This window comes from Amblyomma americanum, chromosome 7 (assembly GCF_052857255.1).
Source record: "Amblyomma americanum isolate KBUSLIRL-KWMA chromosome 7, ASM5285725v1, whole genome shotgun sequence".
Lineage (NCBI taxonomy): Eukaryota > Metazoa > Arthropoda > Arachnida > Ixodida > Ixodidae > Amblyomma > Amblyomma americanum.
Genome location: NC_135503.1, coordinates 13,232,133 through 13,250,619, shown reverse-complemented (window position 1 = coordinate 13,250,619; position 18,487 = coordinate 13,232,133). Strand labels below are relative to the sequence as shown.

The window sequence follows — 18,487 nt, the reverse complement described above, 5'->3', positions numbered from 1 at the left end:
TAGCCGAGCGCCCTAGGTTCCCCGGATTTTATTGACGGTCTAGTACTTTGCAACTGGAGTTTTTCATGTACATCCCTAGCGCTTTGAAAGAAAGCTTGAGAGACGCATAGTCCAGCAATTCATGCTTTTTTTTTTCAGTTTCGCTTTCGTGAATGGTCTGGTTTTCCTTCCTTTATAATTCTAGTCCGTCAATACGTGTCAGGACGTGTCTTGTCTGACACTATAGTAAGTCATAGAGCTACTATTACAAACCCTTCAGTGCAATGAAGTACTCCTTCGGAATTAATTACTGTAATGAAGGCCAATGAGTTCTGGGTGCGTGTACTAAATATATAGATTCTTCTGGTAGAGAACTCTCTTAGCAAAAAGGACTTAAAAACTTTAACTGATATTTTGGGGATCTTTTCGCGGGATCTTTCGAGTCCCCTTATCCAAGGCACAACATGAGCTCAGTGACGACAGATCAGAAACGAAAATGAAACCAAAACTTTTTTCCTCTTGTGACATCACTGAGCACCATAGAGCTGCACCTACCAACCAGTAGCTTTCTACTCGTTGTTTCTATGCTTATTGTTTTGCATGGAAGAAGTGTGTGCCATGGTGTGTACGTACGTCATGTTTCACAGACATCAGTTCTTAAACACCTGCGAAAGCAGTGTCTTCAAGTGCTCACAAAAAACAAAATTATAAAAACAGTTTCGGTTTCTTTTTCACCTTCTTTTTTTTTATTCTCAAGTAATAATACTTGCCGGCTTTTATAGAGTGTTGCGAAAGATTTTTTGCGTATAATAGTATTAACAACGCAAGATCTGCAGTTTTACCGGCTTTACTTCAGTTTCCTCACGAGGGGGCCACACAGCTGGAAAGGCCTTCGCACTCGCCAAATAGCAACCGCGTTAAAAAATAGTCTTCATGTTAAAACTATTTTTGATTTTTCAGGGTACAAACTCTCCTAAGAAAACAAGTAAATAATTTCCTCACCTTTTAAAACATTAGTGTTTTTTCTGTACTCATCAAAAATATAGATGCTAAAGAGACAGTGTGTCGCTCCGCGTTCCCCCAAGTTAGGCCTATGCAGCCTCTGCGCTGTGTTTTTGGACCGAAGGTGTTGGAGACAAATTTGCCCCAAAATTCCTGACTGTGACACTAACACCATTGATGTGGTCATGATAGAGCAGTAGGGAACTCCTAGAAAGATTTTTAAGGAACACCAAGATTAGAGGCAATATGTTTATATCAGTGAAAATTCTCCAGGGCGAAGAATGCACAATAGAGGTAAGTAGGAGACGCAATAACTTGCGACTGATTTTGTGATTTTGGCTACGCTTATTTACCGCACGTATTGCATGGAGTGCGAGTGGCGTTTGGTTTTGTTGAAGCAAATACTGGTGTGGTAGACGTGAACGTATGACGCGGCGTAAGCAACAACCTACTCTGGTTACGCTCCCGGTAGCGTCAGCAATCTTTTGGCTTGATTTGGTGGTCCCCCTCCGTTCCTCGAGACTATATTATTGCGCTTGGTGTGCGTGCATTTGTAACGTTGTTTGGGAACCTTTGTGGTGCTTTTTGCTAAGCGTGGAACTTCTCTTTTCTTCAGGTATCGGCCAGTTCTTCAATCAGCGCGGTGAAACACCTTGTTGCAGAACAATTACAAATTCCCGTAGACCAGCAGCGCCTTGTGTTCAGAGGCAAGACACTCTCAGGTTTGTGTGACGCGTCTGGTTACGTGTACGGGCATTATGTATATTTTCTGCACTTGTCATTTTGTGCTGCTGTAATCAGAGGCCAAAGGTTACTTTTGGTAGTAGCATGAATTATAATAGTTTATTATTTTTTTGTAAGGCGCGCTCTCTCAGGCCACATCTTTGGTGATGAAATGGCAGCCGTTTGCTTTTTTTCTTGCTTATTGCTGTCATTGTGTTCCTTTGCTATTTAGGGTCATATTTCGTGCCGAAGTTATACGCTAAAGCAATGCAGCTGTGGATGTACATATTATTTAGTGTGCCGCCTGCAAGCATTGTTCTTGTGCTTGCCTGCACTTGAAGTTCATGGACCTGATAGATCATTTTGTGGCTGGCCTTGTGCAGATAGCCTATCTCTTGGGGACTACAACATCGTGGAAGGAAATAGGCTGCATCTCTTTGTCCTCAAGGCAGCTGACAGTGCCACAGTTGTGTGGGACCAAATGCGCAAGTTCTTGCTGTCCCAGTTTTCCCATGAGGATGCCGAGAAAGTGCTAGAAGAATATAAGAAGGCAAGTATATCCTTGGGCATCTCTTTGTCAAATCACTTTGAATGCCGGTAAATTACATCCATATGCTGCCTTTTTTTTTTCATTTCGATATTTTGGTAGTCTGAAAAGCATTATCACATGAAGCACAGAAGCCTATTGATGGCTTGCACTGTCACACTGGCCACTGTGTTTGGGACCAGAAGCACACCAAAGTACACCGTTGTGGCACTCCTGACGTCACATGCAAGCCATCTATAACTAACAGTGACTTACGGGATGCTGAGTGAAGAGGCAACTTCAGTACTACTGGCATGTTTGTAGCAGGAACTGTATGCAAACTTTCATCTTGGGGTGCAGTAAATTTTCCTTGAGATATTCTTCGACTTTGTTCCTACTTGTAAGCATCATCACTTGCTTAGACTCTTTGGGAAGCACTGTTTAGTAATAGTTGCATGGCAACCTCTTTTGCCATTAGGTGCTGGTCAATGAGAATGTTGTCCAGGTAGGCTGAGAAGGGGACAGGTACGAAAAAAAATATGCAAGTCACTTCATGTGTCCTTATAGCAGTGCACAGCAAATGTGTGGGCTTTAGTCTTTTATCATTGGCCAGTCTTCAGCAGCTTTGTTTACTTCAAGGTAGGGAATACATATTCAACTGGTTGGTTTGGATCAGATTGGCATGTTCTGTTGGTTATTGTGGCGCACTCCTTTCACCTGCTGAGCACAGTTGGATTTCAGTGGTCTTGCAAGGGTGCAGTGCCGTCACTTCTGAAATGGCAAAGTTAAGCTTGTCTATATTCAGCATTTTGTAGCGATAGCTACATTACAGTAGCAATTCGAGCCTTCAGCGTGGTGGCGCGCCACCCTGCAGCTGTGCACCACGCTGTAACGTGGTTGGTCACGTGGTGCGGAGCAGCTACTGGCGGCGCGGCGCCGTGGCTGATCACGTGGTTCGTCATGTCGTTGGTCACATGACCGAGTTCCACTTGGCCAGCTGTAGCTATCGCGTCACTCCAGGTTTAACCAGAGCTAAACCACCGCCAATTTTTTTGACACGCTGCCGGATAACGAGCTCATTGGAGTTCTCTATATTACTATCAGCATTGTCTCGTGGTGCTGCAATGCATTCTGATTTGGATAGCAATTCAGGTGTCATGGCCAAGCACCCTGCACCTGCAATAGCTGCTAGCAGGTGCATGCTAGCAATTGCAGTGTGGTTCTCCACAACATCATAACGGGCCAGTGCCGTTTGTTGAAGGACTTCTTTTCAAGGGCATTTGCCGCCCTATTTCGAGTTGTATCCGACTGAAGTGCAGCACATGTGCATCACTGCTGCCATGGACTATACTGAAAAGCAATGCTTCCATTGGAGAGCACTCATTTGAATGTGGCAACTTTCAATTCTGTCAGTTCACTAAGGAAATTTAGCCAACAAGACAAACCTTATTGAAGTCCCTTTGTATTTTATGTGAGGCTGTTTGCCTACAACAAAGTGAAATTATGTTGGATGCTTTAAGAAATCAGAGCACTGTGATAGAGAATGTTGACAGCAGCAGCTAGCCAAGCTGATGTACTACATGTAGCGGCAGTTTTGGAAGTTTAACCAGTTGTTCAGATCTTGTCGAAAGACTTGCAGGGCTCTTGTATTGCTGGAGTAGCATCATGCTGAGTCAAGTCAGTTATCTCACATTGATTAGAACAAACAATAACAGGCAATTTTTATCTTTTCAGCGGGTTTGTTTGAAAAGAAGTTCCTTTACATTGATGTTGGGTGTGTGAATCGACCACTGGTGGGCCAGGGCCTCTCCAAATAGTGCCTGCTATTCCTATCTTGTCTTTGCCCTGGCCATGTTATTCCAGAATTCTTATTTTAAATCGTGCTACTCCGTACCATTCTTGACCACCCCTGTTAGGATTTTCTTGTCTGGTACCTTATCGAGCACTTACCACCAGTTGTCAATTGCCTGAATTATGTCCAGCTCGTATTCATCCCACTTTTTTAATTTCAGCTATAATATTCTCAACTCTTGTTTGCGCTGTAATTTTGCTACCTTTATTTCGGTTTTTTTATTTTCATGCCTTTCATTTTCCTTTCCAACGCTTGTTGCATTGTGCTAGCCTGATTTCTTGCCTTTATTGTTAGTCTGCAAGGTCCCATAGCTATTTGCAAAATGCATTGGCTTTATGCTTTCTATTTTGGGAATAACAGGCCAATTCAGAGAGGTCCCATAGCTATTTGCAAAATGCATTGGCTTTATGCTTTCTATTTTGGGAATAACAGGCCAATTCAGAGCATTGCATTCTGTTTTCTTTTCTCGTGCAATCTGAATCAACCATGATCAGTTAATCTAGTTCGGTGTTCTCCTGAAGTACTTTCAATACTTTATTACCAGTTGCAAATTGTTGCTGCTTTGACAGACTTTCCTTTTTTTATTTGTATTAATCTTTAGATCTACCATTGCAGTTTTTGTATGTCTGGATAACAATTTTCTGCAGTTAAACTCCTGAAGTTCTCACCAGGAAGGTCGCGATGTGAAATCGGAGGTTGCTTATGTATTTCCTTGGTAATCCTTGCATCTACCTTTTTGCATTTTAACACTTTGAACATTCTTGTAGGCCTACCACAGCTTATTTCATGTAGGTCGACATGAGGTCTTGTGGGTATTTTTGGTAAATTTATGAATGGTTCTTCAGTGCCTTGGCTGCGACTGCTTGACAGCATTGTCATGTGGGGGGCAACTACTGCTGTTTTCACTAAATCAGATGCTTGTTGTTGTTGTTATCATTGCCATGCACCCTATCCAAAATTCTGCCTGTTCCTACGGCTGGCTGAAGTCTACTCTTTCCCCGAGATTCTGTTATCAGTTTACCTCGCAGAAGGAACTGATTGAACTAAAGCAATACTCCAGGCTTTCTAACGTGGAAATTAAGGGCATCCCGGAGACCGAGGACGAGTCACTGGTTGAAGTGGTCCAGAAAATAGGTGAAAAAATTGGAATGGACGTAGAAACAACCGACATAGACGTAGTACATCGTATTCCCACAAAAGAAAAAACGAAAAAGAACGTCATTGTCAAGTTTGCTTCACGCGCAGCTCGGGACAAATTTTTGCAGTCTGCAAGGAAAAAGAGGCTATCCGCAAATGACATCGGTTTTTCCGAGACCACACCCGTGTACCTGAACGAGCACCTGTGCCCCGAATACAAAGCATTGCTTGGAATGGCAATTGCCCGAAAGAAAGCCAACAACTGGAAGTTCGTCTGGGTCTCTAACTCTAAAATACTGGCAAGGAAAGCAGAAAATTCCACTGTCATACACATAGCCACTCGCGACGACCTGTCTAAGATAGTATAGCCGTTTCCTTTTTTCTAAAGCATTGCGCTTACATAGCGACAAGCATAAAAATGCTGAACAACACAGCCAGAATACGTGGAAAAAACATATCTTTACTACACTGCAACATTAGAAGTCTGCATAAAAACTATGACTCACTCGCTGCCTTTCTTTCTCACCAGAAAATGCGATATGACGTCATAGCAATTTCAGAAACGTGGCTTAAAGGAGACGAATCTCTGAATCTACCTGGTTATAAATTTGTGCCCCTGCCAAGAGCGGTTGGTTCTAGAGGCGGTGGTGTAGCTTTTTACCTGTCATCGGAAATCACTTACAAGAAATTACTGGACATTACAGAGACCAGTATGGGTAACTACGAAATGCTCTTTATAGAACTAGGGAACAACATGGTTATTGGTGTCATGTACCGTCCACCCATGTCTAGAACTCAGCCATTTTTGGACAAACTAGAAGAGGCACTGTACAGCCTCACAAATAAGGAAAAAAAGGCGGTTATTTGTGGCGACGTTAACATCAACACAGCTGTTTCATCTAGTAGTGAATACGTAAATCTTTTGTCATCCTACGGCTTTCAAAACCATATAGCAAGTCCAACCAGAATAACGCCAACATCATCATCTACAATAGATCACATATTATCAAATTTGGATGTCAGCCCCTTGAAATTTGGTGTGATAAAATATAACATTACAGACCATTTCCCGACCTTTCTTATCGCTCCTACAATAGCTGTACATCATTCCAAGGACAACACTCATATGTCACCTAGATGGGACTATGAGGCAACAAAAATTTCTATCCAAGAAAAAGACTTTTCAAGCATCGATTTCGATGACGCCAACAAAGCATATAATGCATTCAGCACGCTGCTTTCATCATGTTGCGTCCAAAAGCAATACAACTCTCGCAGAGCATGGCGCCTTCATTCACCTATTTGTCCTTGGATGAATGAAGAAATACTCTCCATAATCAGACTAAAAGAGCATTGGCATACTAAGTTGATGAAAAATCCAAACAACAATTATTACAAGGAAAAGTACAGAAGCATACGGAATATGTCACTTTCTATGATGCGGAGGCGAAAAAAACAGTATTATAGCAACCTGGTTAAGAAAGCCCAAGGTAACTCAAAAGAAATATGGCGGATAATCGCTTCCATTACTAGATCCCCCGAGAAATGTAGTATTTTGCCAGAGCTCAGTGCCTTCAACTCTGACCTAGCATGTCTTGCTTCAACGTTCAACCATTTTTTTCTTAACATAGGTAATAGTATAGCTGCCACCTTGCAAATCAACTCTTGTACTGTTTTGCCAACTCCGTGCTCTAATACTTTTGCTTACACAGAGATAACAGCTGCCGAAATTGTTGCTGTCGTCCGCCAGATGTCGCTTAATAAAGCTATGGGTCATGACGAAATATCAGTGAACATCATTAAGGACAACATTCATATTTTGTGCCTTCCACTGGAAAAAATATTTAATCAGGCTTTTTTATCGGGTATCTATCCTGAAACGCTCAAGATTGGGAGAGTTGTACCGATCTACAAAAACGACAATCCCAATGATGTAGAAAATTACCGCCCAATCACCATACTGAGTTGCATTAATACGCTCTTCGAAAAACTAATAGCTAAGAGAATACAGGATTTTGTTGAAAAATATGGCATCTTAGCCAGAGAACAGCATGGTTTCCGCAGAGGTTATTATAGGCATATTCCTTGACATTAGAAAAGCATTCGACACTGTTAAACATGACATTTTGTTACAGAAACTCGAAAGTTATGGATTTCGAGGACCAGCCAGCAATTTTTTCCGTAGCTACCTAAATAACCGCATGCAATTCGTGCAAATCTCAGATCAACGATCTTCAATGGGGGAAGTTAGGACAGGAGTTCCGCAAGGGTCAGTACTTGGCCCCCTGCTTTTTTCCCTCTTTATAAATGATTTTCCTCGTTTCATTGAGCATGGACAAGCAGTCATGTACGCAGATGACACAGCTCTACTAATACCTCATCAGTCGGCAGAAAAGGCTGAATCACTTGCAAATGATAGCCTCCAAAAAGCAGCAAATTGGTTTAGCACTAACAAACTAGCGCTAAATGTTAAAAAAACAAAGTTCATTGCTTTCACCTCCCGTCGTAAATCTACCCCCGTAGAATGTAGTCTGCATCTCGATGGATTACCAATTGAACGGGTTCAAAGCTACAAATATTTAGGAGTAACTCTTGATAAGAATCTACACTGGGCACCTCATATAGAAAACTTATGCAAAAAGTTAACCTCTGGGTGCTATGCACTAATTAAAGCACAAAAACATATTGACAAGAACACACTACGAATGATATATTTCAGCGTTTTCCATAACCATTTAATATACTGCATTGAATCCTGGGGTTTCACCTTCGCATCTTACTTAGCAAAAGTTAGCACTCTCCAGAAAAGGGCTGTCAGAATAATATCATATGCACCGAGAGCAATACCATCCAAACCTCTTTTTGATGAATTAAACATAATGCCCTTCACCAATGTACGTGAGTACAAAACGGCCATTTTAGTCCGCCAGATAATTAGCACGAACTCTCCACACCCTTCTTCTATATTCATCTCTCCCAAACGTGACACTAGGCAGGCACAGCACAATAATTTTAATTTACCCATAGCTCACAACATATACGGGCGGCGCTCAATTTCTTTTATCGGGGCTAAAATATGGAATACCGTGCCGTGTTACATGAAATACACGTCCAACTTTGTTTCTAAACTAAAACGCCACTACCTTAATAAGGAATCTGATGCACCAAGCTAAACACGTGTTGTTGCTCATAGCAATGCTCCATATAGTGATTGTTTAACTCTGACAATGTTTGTAATGGATCCATCACTAGCCATAGCGGCTAAGGATCCAGATGACTACACAGCATTTTGTGTATCAATTTCTGCGTGAATAAACGTTCTGATTCTGATTCTGAATGCCCCGTACTTGATGAAAGTTGTGCTGTTGGGTTGATGACATTTAATATGTATCTTATTTGTGGTGGGTTATTATAATGTTAGCGTTCTGCCACCTGTCAGGTGCCCCTTGAGGTCATAAAGGCATCATGTATACAAGGGTGTAAGCTTTTCAAGCACTTTAATTCCTCCCACTTTCAGGTTATCTACAGCATCTGATTGTCATTGGCTGCCTTTTCGTTCTTTTTTATTCACAAGGCTTACTTCATTTGCAGCTGAAGTTCGTTTAACTTCTATGTGAAAACTTACAGGCGTAACAATGATTGGTTTCACTCCTGTATTATTCTGTGCAGAATTGCTCTGCTGCGTTTGTAATCTTGTCCTAGAGTCTACCTTCCTCTTTGATACTTTCATGTTTCCTCTATGCCTCAAACTGATGTTAGTTATTGATCAGTTCTGATATTTCTGCTCGTTGTACCTTTATTTTGGTGGCAGGAGCATTAATGTGCTCAAGTTTTTCAATCGGATAGTTGCTTTCTGTTTGGGGTTGCCACTGTTCTGCGCCGCTGAATTTCCTCCTGGTTCTCTTGTTCACTATGCGATTGGTCGATTCCTCATACATTGCCTCTATATTACTATATTACAAATTGTCTTCCTTGGCTAAATTGGAATGCTAATTGTTCTAGAGGCTGCCACGGTGGCTCAGTGGTTATGGCGCTCAGCTGCTGACCCGAAAGATGCCACGGGTGTGATCCCAGCCGCGGCGGTCTCATTTCGATGGAGGTGAAATTCTAGAGGCCCTTGTACTGTGCGATGTCGGTGCACGTTAAAGAACCCCAATTGGTCGAAGTTTCCGGAGCCCTTCACTACGGCATCCCTATAGCCCGAGTCGCTTTGGGACGTTAAACCACGGAAACGTATTTGTTCTAGAGCGTAGCTCTTCAACTCTTTCCCTGCGGTGAGGACAATGATTGTTTTTGTAGGTTTCAGCATTTTTTTGTTGTGTAAAAACTATTGCATTTAAAATTTTATGCAATACATAAAAACAAAGTTGAATAAATGTGCTTTCTATGCATATAAGTTTGAATAACGAATTATGCTTCGGAGCAGAAAGTTTTATTTGCCAATAACAAGATTTTAGGAAAAAATTGAACAAAACTTGTAAAGCATGCTTGTATCTAAAAATAAATGGTAAGAATTTTATGAACTATGCAAAATGTTTGGTATTCTGTTGACCACTATCTGAGAAAAAAATCAGTTTTATCTTGAATAGTATTCTTTCTACAAAACAGTCACTGGGAACCTTCTAGTTTGGCACCAGCGTGGCTGCCTGTGTTCCAGGCTGGTTTCCATTGTCGCCGATGGCGGAACTGAATCATGACAGAAAGGTAGCATCTTTAGGCTTGCTGCTGCTTGAGTCATCATTAAAATCAATTGCAGACACAGCGGTGTTCTGAGATTTTCGACGGTATGGAGCGCGCATCACAGATGCAGAGGCTGCCAAGTTACTTCAACGCTGCCACAGCTTTGGAGCACGTTGGAAAAGATAAACTACATAGAAAATGAACTTTTAGTTAATGACAAGCCAGATGGCGCAGCGTGCCCGCAAGCTACGCAAAAGGCTCCGAAGTTGTCTTTAGCAGCCAATGAGCGTAGTACCATGTCTTTGCAGCCCATTAAAAAAATGCCACTTCGCGGGAAAAGAAAAATACATTGAAAATGAAAGTTCACTTCTCTCGACTACAAGCCAGACATGCAGCATTCCTATAATCAACGCGGAAGGTTCCGAAAATCGGTGCACAGAGTCGTCGTTAGCAGGCTAACGATGCTATATAAGTTTATATAGCTATATAAGCGCAGCACGGAAGTGCGGCTCGGTACATCCAGCCAGTTCTTCAACCGTAATGGGTGAGGCAGACAGAGCTACTAAAAGCTTTGCCAGAGCAGTGGCTCAGCGACACCAATGTCAGGATCCAGCTGTATGCGTGGCCTGTGCCGTCAGTGTCGGCCTGTGATGTTACGGAAATGCAGTGGCACTGGTGTCAGCAGCGACTTCAGTGTGCCATGCTTGTGTATTTTTTAACATAATTCACGAAATGCTGGCAAATTAAGGCTTGGTTAACTCGCAGTGCACAAAAAGGGAAGTGGCAAAAGTTTCCTCATTTATTGCTGTCAGATAGGGGTGAAAATGATGGGCAGCAGCTGTGAAGTGGGGCATGTTTGGCAATGTGTTGGCTTCGCATCTAGCATTGCGTTTCTGTGTGCAAATCTGATCACATAGTTTGCATCTCTTAATCTGCATGGTTGATCACCGCTCTAGTGGTCAACAGTGCAGTCAGTCTGTTCATCATTTGCATTCTGTCGTACTCTGAATTGACATCAGATGTTTAGATGCAATGTTCTGTGTGCGTGTGATCCTAAGTTGAATGCAGGAGGGCTGTTTTCAGATCCCAGTTGCTTGGATTGCTGCTGCCAGTCGCCTTCAGCACTCATAGCAAGCTGATAAAAGCGGCATTGCCGAAGCAGCATCGGACTCTAGTAGTAATACGACGCGTAGCTTTTTCTTTATTCTCACTTTCATGAGCATCACCAAGTGCCTCTTTTCTACACCGATCCTAGAAACTCTGAAAAGGGACGCATTGTTATTTCTCAGATTGTCTTAATTTTCTGATTGGAGGTTGATCAGAACCTGGCAAATACAGCAAATACCACATGGCTTGGAAATTTTAAAATACACAGTAACTTGAAGTGTTTACCTCAGCAGAGTGAATGTATAGTTCGTTTGAAGCTCGAGGAAAATGTCTATGTGTGCACTTGTGACTTGTGTCTTTGTATGCACTTGTGTCTCTCCGAAAGACAAGAGAGCAAAAAGAGTATTCTTGCAGACCTTCATATATTTACCAGTGGAGCGGGACCTCGACCTCTGCCTCAAATGTCTGTTGTATCAAGCTGGATAAAGGAAGTTAAGTTCGTTGCACACTTGACAAAGGTCCGAAGAACAGCGAGATGGCGTTTGCCTTGTTCAAAGTAACTCTGTGACTTGAGTATCCAGTAATTTTCCTCATTCTCCAGAGTGGAGTGTCTGAGAGAAAACAGGAACCCCATCACTAGGTTTGCCATTTAAAGCTGCTTCGTGTCATCCATGGCGTCATCCTTCTTGCACTAGATATCAGGTATGCTGTATCGGCGTAGAAGATGAGAACCATGAACTATTAGTTTCTCTCTGTATCTCACGCTTTCTTTATTTCATTTATTCAGTCGTAGTCGTTGCCCAGAGCAGCCACCCTATTACTTGCTGCTGGCTAGGTGCAGAGAAGGTAGCCGATGCAGCACTTCATCTTGTAATTCCATCTGGTGCAACAAGTTGAAAAAGCTGTGAACTACTCTCCAGGCATAAACAAACAGGTTTCTAACCACAGGCAACAAGCTTTGAAATATTCGCACATGCAGGTGAAGGCATTCGAAGGCAGCGTCGCTTGGGCTGTATTTTTGCTTACACACCGCATCTCTGCAGACTGCAGCGCTTCGCTGCCTTTGTTTATCTACAAGCACAATACAAAAAGGTGGCAGTGGTGGTGATGCAAGCGCCGCTGCTGACACTCGCAACAGCAGAACTAAACGAGTTGCGCATGACGACTCACACAAAACAAACTGTGAAGCCGACAAGCTCAATGCAAAAGTATGGCAGAATACATCTGGCCAGTTCTACCGTAATGAATGAGGCAGATGCGGCTGTTAAACACGCAGCGAGAGGAGCTATACTTAAAATTGCGTTAATCGCAGGGGTAAATGTCCAGGGATTTTTTTCTGCAAGGCCTTGGAGTGCTACATATTCTCATTTACTGCCAACTTGTTTTATCTGCTTTTTCAATCCTAGGCCTGTTTTAGAAGTAGCGGTGCTGTATTCGCTATGCTGAGTCTTAATGCCTCGACATGTTGTGTTGGGTGGTGTTGGGGTTGGTGCACAACATTTCATTTTCTTTGGTTGTTTGGGAGCTCTTCCATGTCTGCGTACTATTTATACATTTTCTAAAGAAAGTATTGATAATCATTAGACCATTATCATTTGCAACGTCTACCACTAGTTCTCCTTGGCCACTCCTTGTGCTGTAGTGATTTCCAGTAGGCCTTCCACTTGTCGACTGCTGTCCTTCTTTAGCATTGAAGCTTCCCGCTAAAATAGTTGTCTTTTTACTCCGCTAAAATAGTTACTGTGTTTTTACTTTGTTCATTGACTTTGGGGAATATAGCAGTTTCGTCTTCATGTCTGTCTTGTTGACATGCATGCTTGAACTACATTCAAATTATTCTCTTGTGGAGCTTGATTAGAATAGCAGCTATCCTTTCTTTAATGCTGAATGATTTTTTTTCATGTTTCTTGATAACTTAAAAGAAGTTTGCAGATACACATGTAAAGTGCAGAGTGCTATTACTGCTGAAATGTATTCCTACTGATAGGCGCAGAAGTGAATGAAAATCTGGAATGCAAGCCCTGAAATGCATTCGCGCATTAAAATTTGCTTTGTGCTTGTTGGTCATGTAGTGGAGTGAAGAAGAGAAATGCGCTTACTCTGTTGGGTGCACGTCTCGATGTCCTTGCGTAGTTTGCACTGCCTCTCTTCGCTACAGCAGAACCTCTTCACAGTAAAGTTGCTCGTCCCAGCAAAAAACTTCACTATATCGCTTGTTGGCGTTGTCTTGGCTCTTGTAGTGCTGTCTGGTAATTTGGCTACTTACTAAACACGTATTGTTGGTTTAGAAAAGAAACTCGCAGAAATATCTTCCATCCTGCTGTTATCCATTATGTGCTAGTTATTTATTTTCAGTAATCACATTTTGTGTTATGCAGTTTGCAGTTTCGTCTGTCTTGGAGGTATGTGCGTGAATACAACACAAGGAACAGGGAATTGATTTCATATGAAAACCAAAGCTCTACATGAACACGATGTCATCTTCCGCAGCCTTAATGTCATTAGGAGGTAACAGTTAAGAAGTGCACGTGACGTAATCAAGGGCGTGCAAAGCCAGCCGTGCAGTGCCGCCGTGCCTCTGCTTCTTGCCGCCACTGACTCGTGCTTCGCAATGCCAAGTGCTATGACTGTTTGCCTCTTTTTCTCCCTACTCTTTTACTACCTCTACTTTCTCAGCAATGCGCACGGTGCGTCTTTGCATGTGTGCCGTGCGCTTCATCTCTCGACCTCAAATGTTCAGAAAGTTGTTTTCTTGCAGCTCCCTAGCCTGTATTAAGCCATCGCAAAGAACGTAGTTTTTGTTGTCTTCAATAGTCGTTTGATTCCAAATGTTGGTCTTGCAATTACGGCGTTATGTATTGTGGCTCCGAGATGTCCTACACTGTGCGCAAACTGTGTTGTCATCATTCCGTGGGAAGTATGTCATGTCCAGAAGCTCGCTTTACTATTATCGTTTCTTTATTAGGATGTCTTTATTATAAACAGAGAAAAAAAAGTGCAGTTATCTATGGAAGACGAAATGGGACCACAGTTTCACTTTACTATATCCAATTTTACTGTAGCAGAGTTCTGCTGTACCTGTTTCATGCCATTGCTTTGTTGATTAAGAACTCTACACCGTGTGTTATAGCCTTCCAAGGATTTGTGATGGCCCATTTAAACTCTGATATTTCTTTGACAACAAGGACGGCGGTAGTGAATTGCTGCACTGAATCATTGCATGGCTTTGCATAGCTTAAGATAAGATGGCATTTAAATTGACAGACTATTCTCGAGCATATAACTCACAGTCACAGTGCATAGTCACAGTGCTCATGTTGCCATTTTGGGAAAATGTGACTTGTGAAGAAGCTTGATATTAGGATGGTAAATCTGATGCCATGGAGGTTGAGGTGACTTATGTCGACTGTGATAAATAAGGCTAGGATTGTGGCGTGGTGGATACTAAGAACAAACAGGAAGGTGGAAACTCTTTTGGAGGTGCATCATTCAACTGCCAGGCATTTACAAGGACTGGGTAGTTTTTGTTTTTATTTAGTTCAAGCGGGAATTGGGCTGTAAGCCACCAACATACCACATCACTGATCACTTTTGCGAAAGTGTCGTCGTGGCAGATGCCACCCTTTTCAGAAAGTCCTTCGAGTACTGCCGAGAGTAACAATGTTCACCTGTGCGACATTTGGCCAAAAGAATGTGACCAAGGGTTTTGTCCAACATAGATGATCGGAACTGGGTGCAATTTTTTTTCACAATGCTGAATTGCCTTTCGCATTAAGCATTGCTATGTGGCATACAGATGATTCCGAGCATTACTGCAGAGATCGGCTAAATTTTAGCAGGCCATCTGCGCCTTTCAATTGGGAGATTTCGTTCCACTGTTTATCTGCCCGTTCCTCTTGTAACACATGTTGAGGTATGTCAAATGTCTGCAGCTTGACAAATTCTATTTCCAGAGAGTTTACAGCTTGGTCTCTGGATTCTTGCTGCTGTTGTGGCAGTAACGCCAGAAATCGTTCCACAAAGAAAAGGACAATTAAAAATGACATAGCATCACAGTTGCAAACTGTGCAAAATTCATGGTGCTCGGCTTTCCGCGACGCCACAATACAGCCAAACTCTGCAGTATACTGCGTTAAGTACACTTGAAGATACTTCTTCCGCTCTTTACTCAGCGCCATGGCACACGACAACGTTTAGTAGGCACTAGACCATGCACGTGAGCAGCGCCTCGTCCATATGGCGCAGACCAGAGCCGCCGAAGCTAACAAAGCACAGAGAAAACTCCCGGATGAGCGTACGGAAGCGGCCTAGTCCTGCTAGAAGCAAAAAACAGCACAAGTGCAGAACCAGACCCTAGCGCCACGCTTGAGCATTTTCATAAACTGCAAAATCAAAGTGGTACTGCACTCAGCCGACTATGCTCTTTAGACTTTTCACTGCTCACGATGTCAGTTGGTGTCATGCAGTAGGTGCCTTCGGACCATGTGGCCAGACCTGGAAAAGGATTTGGCCAAAATTGGCCAAACGTGCGCGTTTCCGGGAGATTTTTGTTTCGGCCGTACAATCGTACAAAAGCATAGGGAGTTTCCCGGATAATTCGGGAGACCTGGCAGGTATGAGAATGTGCACCCCATTGAAAGCTTTGCCTCCCTGGTTTCTGAGTGAGGGGAATCCTTGTGAGGAAAAAACAAGCCAAACTAAAAAATGCTTGCTTGCACTACTAGTAAGATGTTGAGGATGTGTGCATCTTTGAAATGTTTTAAAATGGACCTGCTGTGGTGGCTAAGTGGCCTTGGCGTTCAGAGGCTGCATTTTATTGGACACGAAATGTAAAAATGCCTGTGTACTCTGCGACGTCGGCGCATGTTAAAGAACCCTGTGTGGTCTAAATTAACCCACATATGCCAAAACTTCAGAAATTTGGAAAGATCAAATTACTTTTTGATGTGTCTATCTCACTTCAGAGTTCAGAATGATCCTTTTACCAATTGAAAGATTTTTGTCGGAACAGACTTTTGAGCCATTCTACAGTGTAGGATACTAAGCAGATTGTTACCTGTTATGTGTGGTAAAGCTTCACACATTTGACATCAGCTTCAAAATCACATTTCTCGTCACACATGGTGGTTTTCTTGCGACAATGCGCAAAAGCAATTTGTTTTTCTTGTTAAATTTGCAGGTGGGGTTGATTCTGAAAATGTCGTCCAGAAAAAACTGGCTGACTTTTCTGAACGCACACAATGCACAGAAATGAGCGCACACACTACAACCCTTGCACAGGGAAAGTTTAAAGCTTCTTGAACCTGCGCCAGTGGGCACAAGCTCTTACACGATAAACTTTGAGTTACTGTGTCCTACATGTAGGACGCTAGGCATATAAGGGTTAATCCACAGCTCTTCACTGTGGCATCTTCCGTGGTTTATGCATCATTTTTGGACATTCAACCCTACAATTTTTTTCTAAAATCTCTGGAAAAGTCACTACCACTATGCTTGCAGTGGCATCGGCAGCACGGCTACTAGCAAAGTACAGTTGCAATTATCTGTCTTGTCGCCAGTATTACTTTGGTAGTTTCATAAAACCACCTTAATGCTGCTGTTTCAAGAAGCATTATGCATCTCAGTTCATGTTGCGCTCATTATCGACTAGGCAGTGGCCAGTTACCGCATCTCAAGTATCAGGGTTTGCAAGTGCCAATTACTGAATGAAATGTAACTTTCCCATGTTGAATTTTTTTCTAATTCTTTCATGTTTCTCGGCCTCACAGCCAGGTGTAGGTTTATTTGAGCAAGTAGCTTTTGATTACCACAGAGAAAATGTGGCCTGTAAGGTTCATTAGGCTGACTGTCTAAGCATTTGGCATTAATAGAGTACTGTGGCTCAAAGGTATGGGCCTGCGGAATATATGCTTGTACAGGATGTGTACTGTCAGCAATGAATGAAATGTGAACAACAGAGCAGAAATGCCAACACAAAACCGCAAATGTATTAGCTTCTGGAGAGGAAGTACAAGTGAGGTTCATTAACCCTTCTAAAGGACAGTGTTCAGGCCTTTGAAGTGAAATTTCCCTCCCAGAGGCCAGTGTTTAGGTTCCTGCAACTAAGGGCTTGTCATTTTGCTGTATGTGGTTAGTTTGTCTTGTTCCATTTGTTGCTGGTGTTCCATTTGTACCTGCATGTAGTGTTGCATGTAAGCAGGCGACCTGCCAAACTGCGGTGTCTCAAACTTCCGCCCAATTTAAATGCAGGATTTCCCGCAATGCGTGGCTGGCCTGAGCCTGGATGACATTGAAAGACTGGCCGGTGGCTGCATGGGCACAGGCTCCACAACTACTTCCACCTCGGACGACACAACATCCAGACCTTCACCAGGCAGAGGAAGAGGCAGCGGTGGCTCTCTCCTGGTTCTCGGCAACGATGATGCCTCCTAACAATGCTTCAAGGACTGCTCTTTCTTTCGTTTTTTTTTTCCTGCCCCTTCTTTTCTCCTTCACTTGGCACCTCTAATTTCTTTCTGCCTATTCGAGTTTTCTCCTAACAGATGTCTGTTGGGGAAATGTTCCATCCACGTCGTTAATATGCTCCTCCTGTTCAGCATGTAGCTGAATAACAAGAGAAAACAGCAGGTGGAAACGCAGGTGGCACAGTACAATACGACAAATGTGGGTGATGTAAAAAGTTCGACGTTTATGGTTTGGTGCACCAGGAGGAGGTTGGCTGGTGGTAGCAGACGCAAACAAATTGCAGGTTTGGAATAAAAACCTCTGCAAGAATTTTTTTTTTCTGTACCTTGTGTATTTGCTGTTCGACAGCTTTTTTTTTTGTGGTGCCAGTGGTTATGTGCGGTGCTGCAACGTGCTTGGTTTTCTTGCCACGGGGTATACTGCCAAGATGAGCTCTCGTATCCACCTGCGGAGCTACCCCCTGGCCCGTTTGCCGGCGCACCGGGCTGAAGGAGTGGTCCCTACTATGGAATGCAGTGCGAGTGTGTAGCCTGAACACGAAAGAACTTGACGAGATGCCGGTCGTCGTCAGCCTAAGCACCGTGTTTGCCGAGCCTTTGCACTACAGCTGCGTGTTTGCAAGACTGGTGCTGTGCTGTGTTCTGTTTTTCACTTTCTGCTTTTTTTTTCCATCACTTCTACTCAAGTGTGGAGAGGGCATGCGTGAAAGGTGAGGTGGCCACTTCTAGCTGTGCCATATAGAGCAACAGCAAAGCAATGTGTGGAAGGGAGAAGGGGAGGGGGTTTTGTTTTTAACACTGAGTGCATGGTGTTACTTTGGGTGCAAGAGGAGGAGGGCAAGTGCGCAGGTTTCTCAGGCTACCAAAGACTCTGAACTTGCAGACATGCCAGACGGGTTAGAAGATGGATGCGAACGTTTTGTGTGTGTGTGTGTGTGTGTGTGTGCGCGTGTGTGTGTGTGGTAGCAAGAGTTTGTGCTGGCGAGCACACCACCTTTGCAGCAAAGGCCAAGTGAC

The 18,487-nt window shown here is 43.1% G+C and overlaps 1 protein-coding gene across 1 annotated transcript; it reads left to right on the top strand.

The window, feature by feature from the left end:
- The first annotated feature begins 844 nt into the window (after positions 1 to 844).
- On the top strand, positions 845 to 17,780 carry LOC144098517 (ubiquitin-like protein 4A). The gene is made up of 4 exons (XM_077631223.1): positions 845 to 1,275; positions 1,598 to 1,703; positions 2,088 to 2,254; positions 17,256 to 17,780. The coding sequence occupies exons 1-4, from the start codon at positions 1,228 to 1,230 to the stop codon at positions 17,436 to 17,438; spliced, it is 504 nt and encodes a 167-aa protein (XP_077487349.1). The 5' UTR covers positions 845 to 1,227; the 3' UTR covers positions 17,439 to 17,780.
- Positions 17,781 to 18,487: the final 707 nt, after the last annotated feature.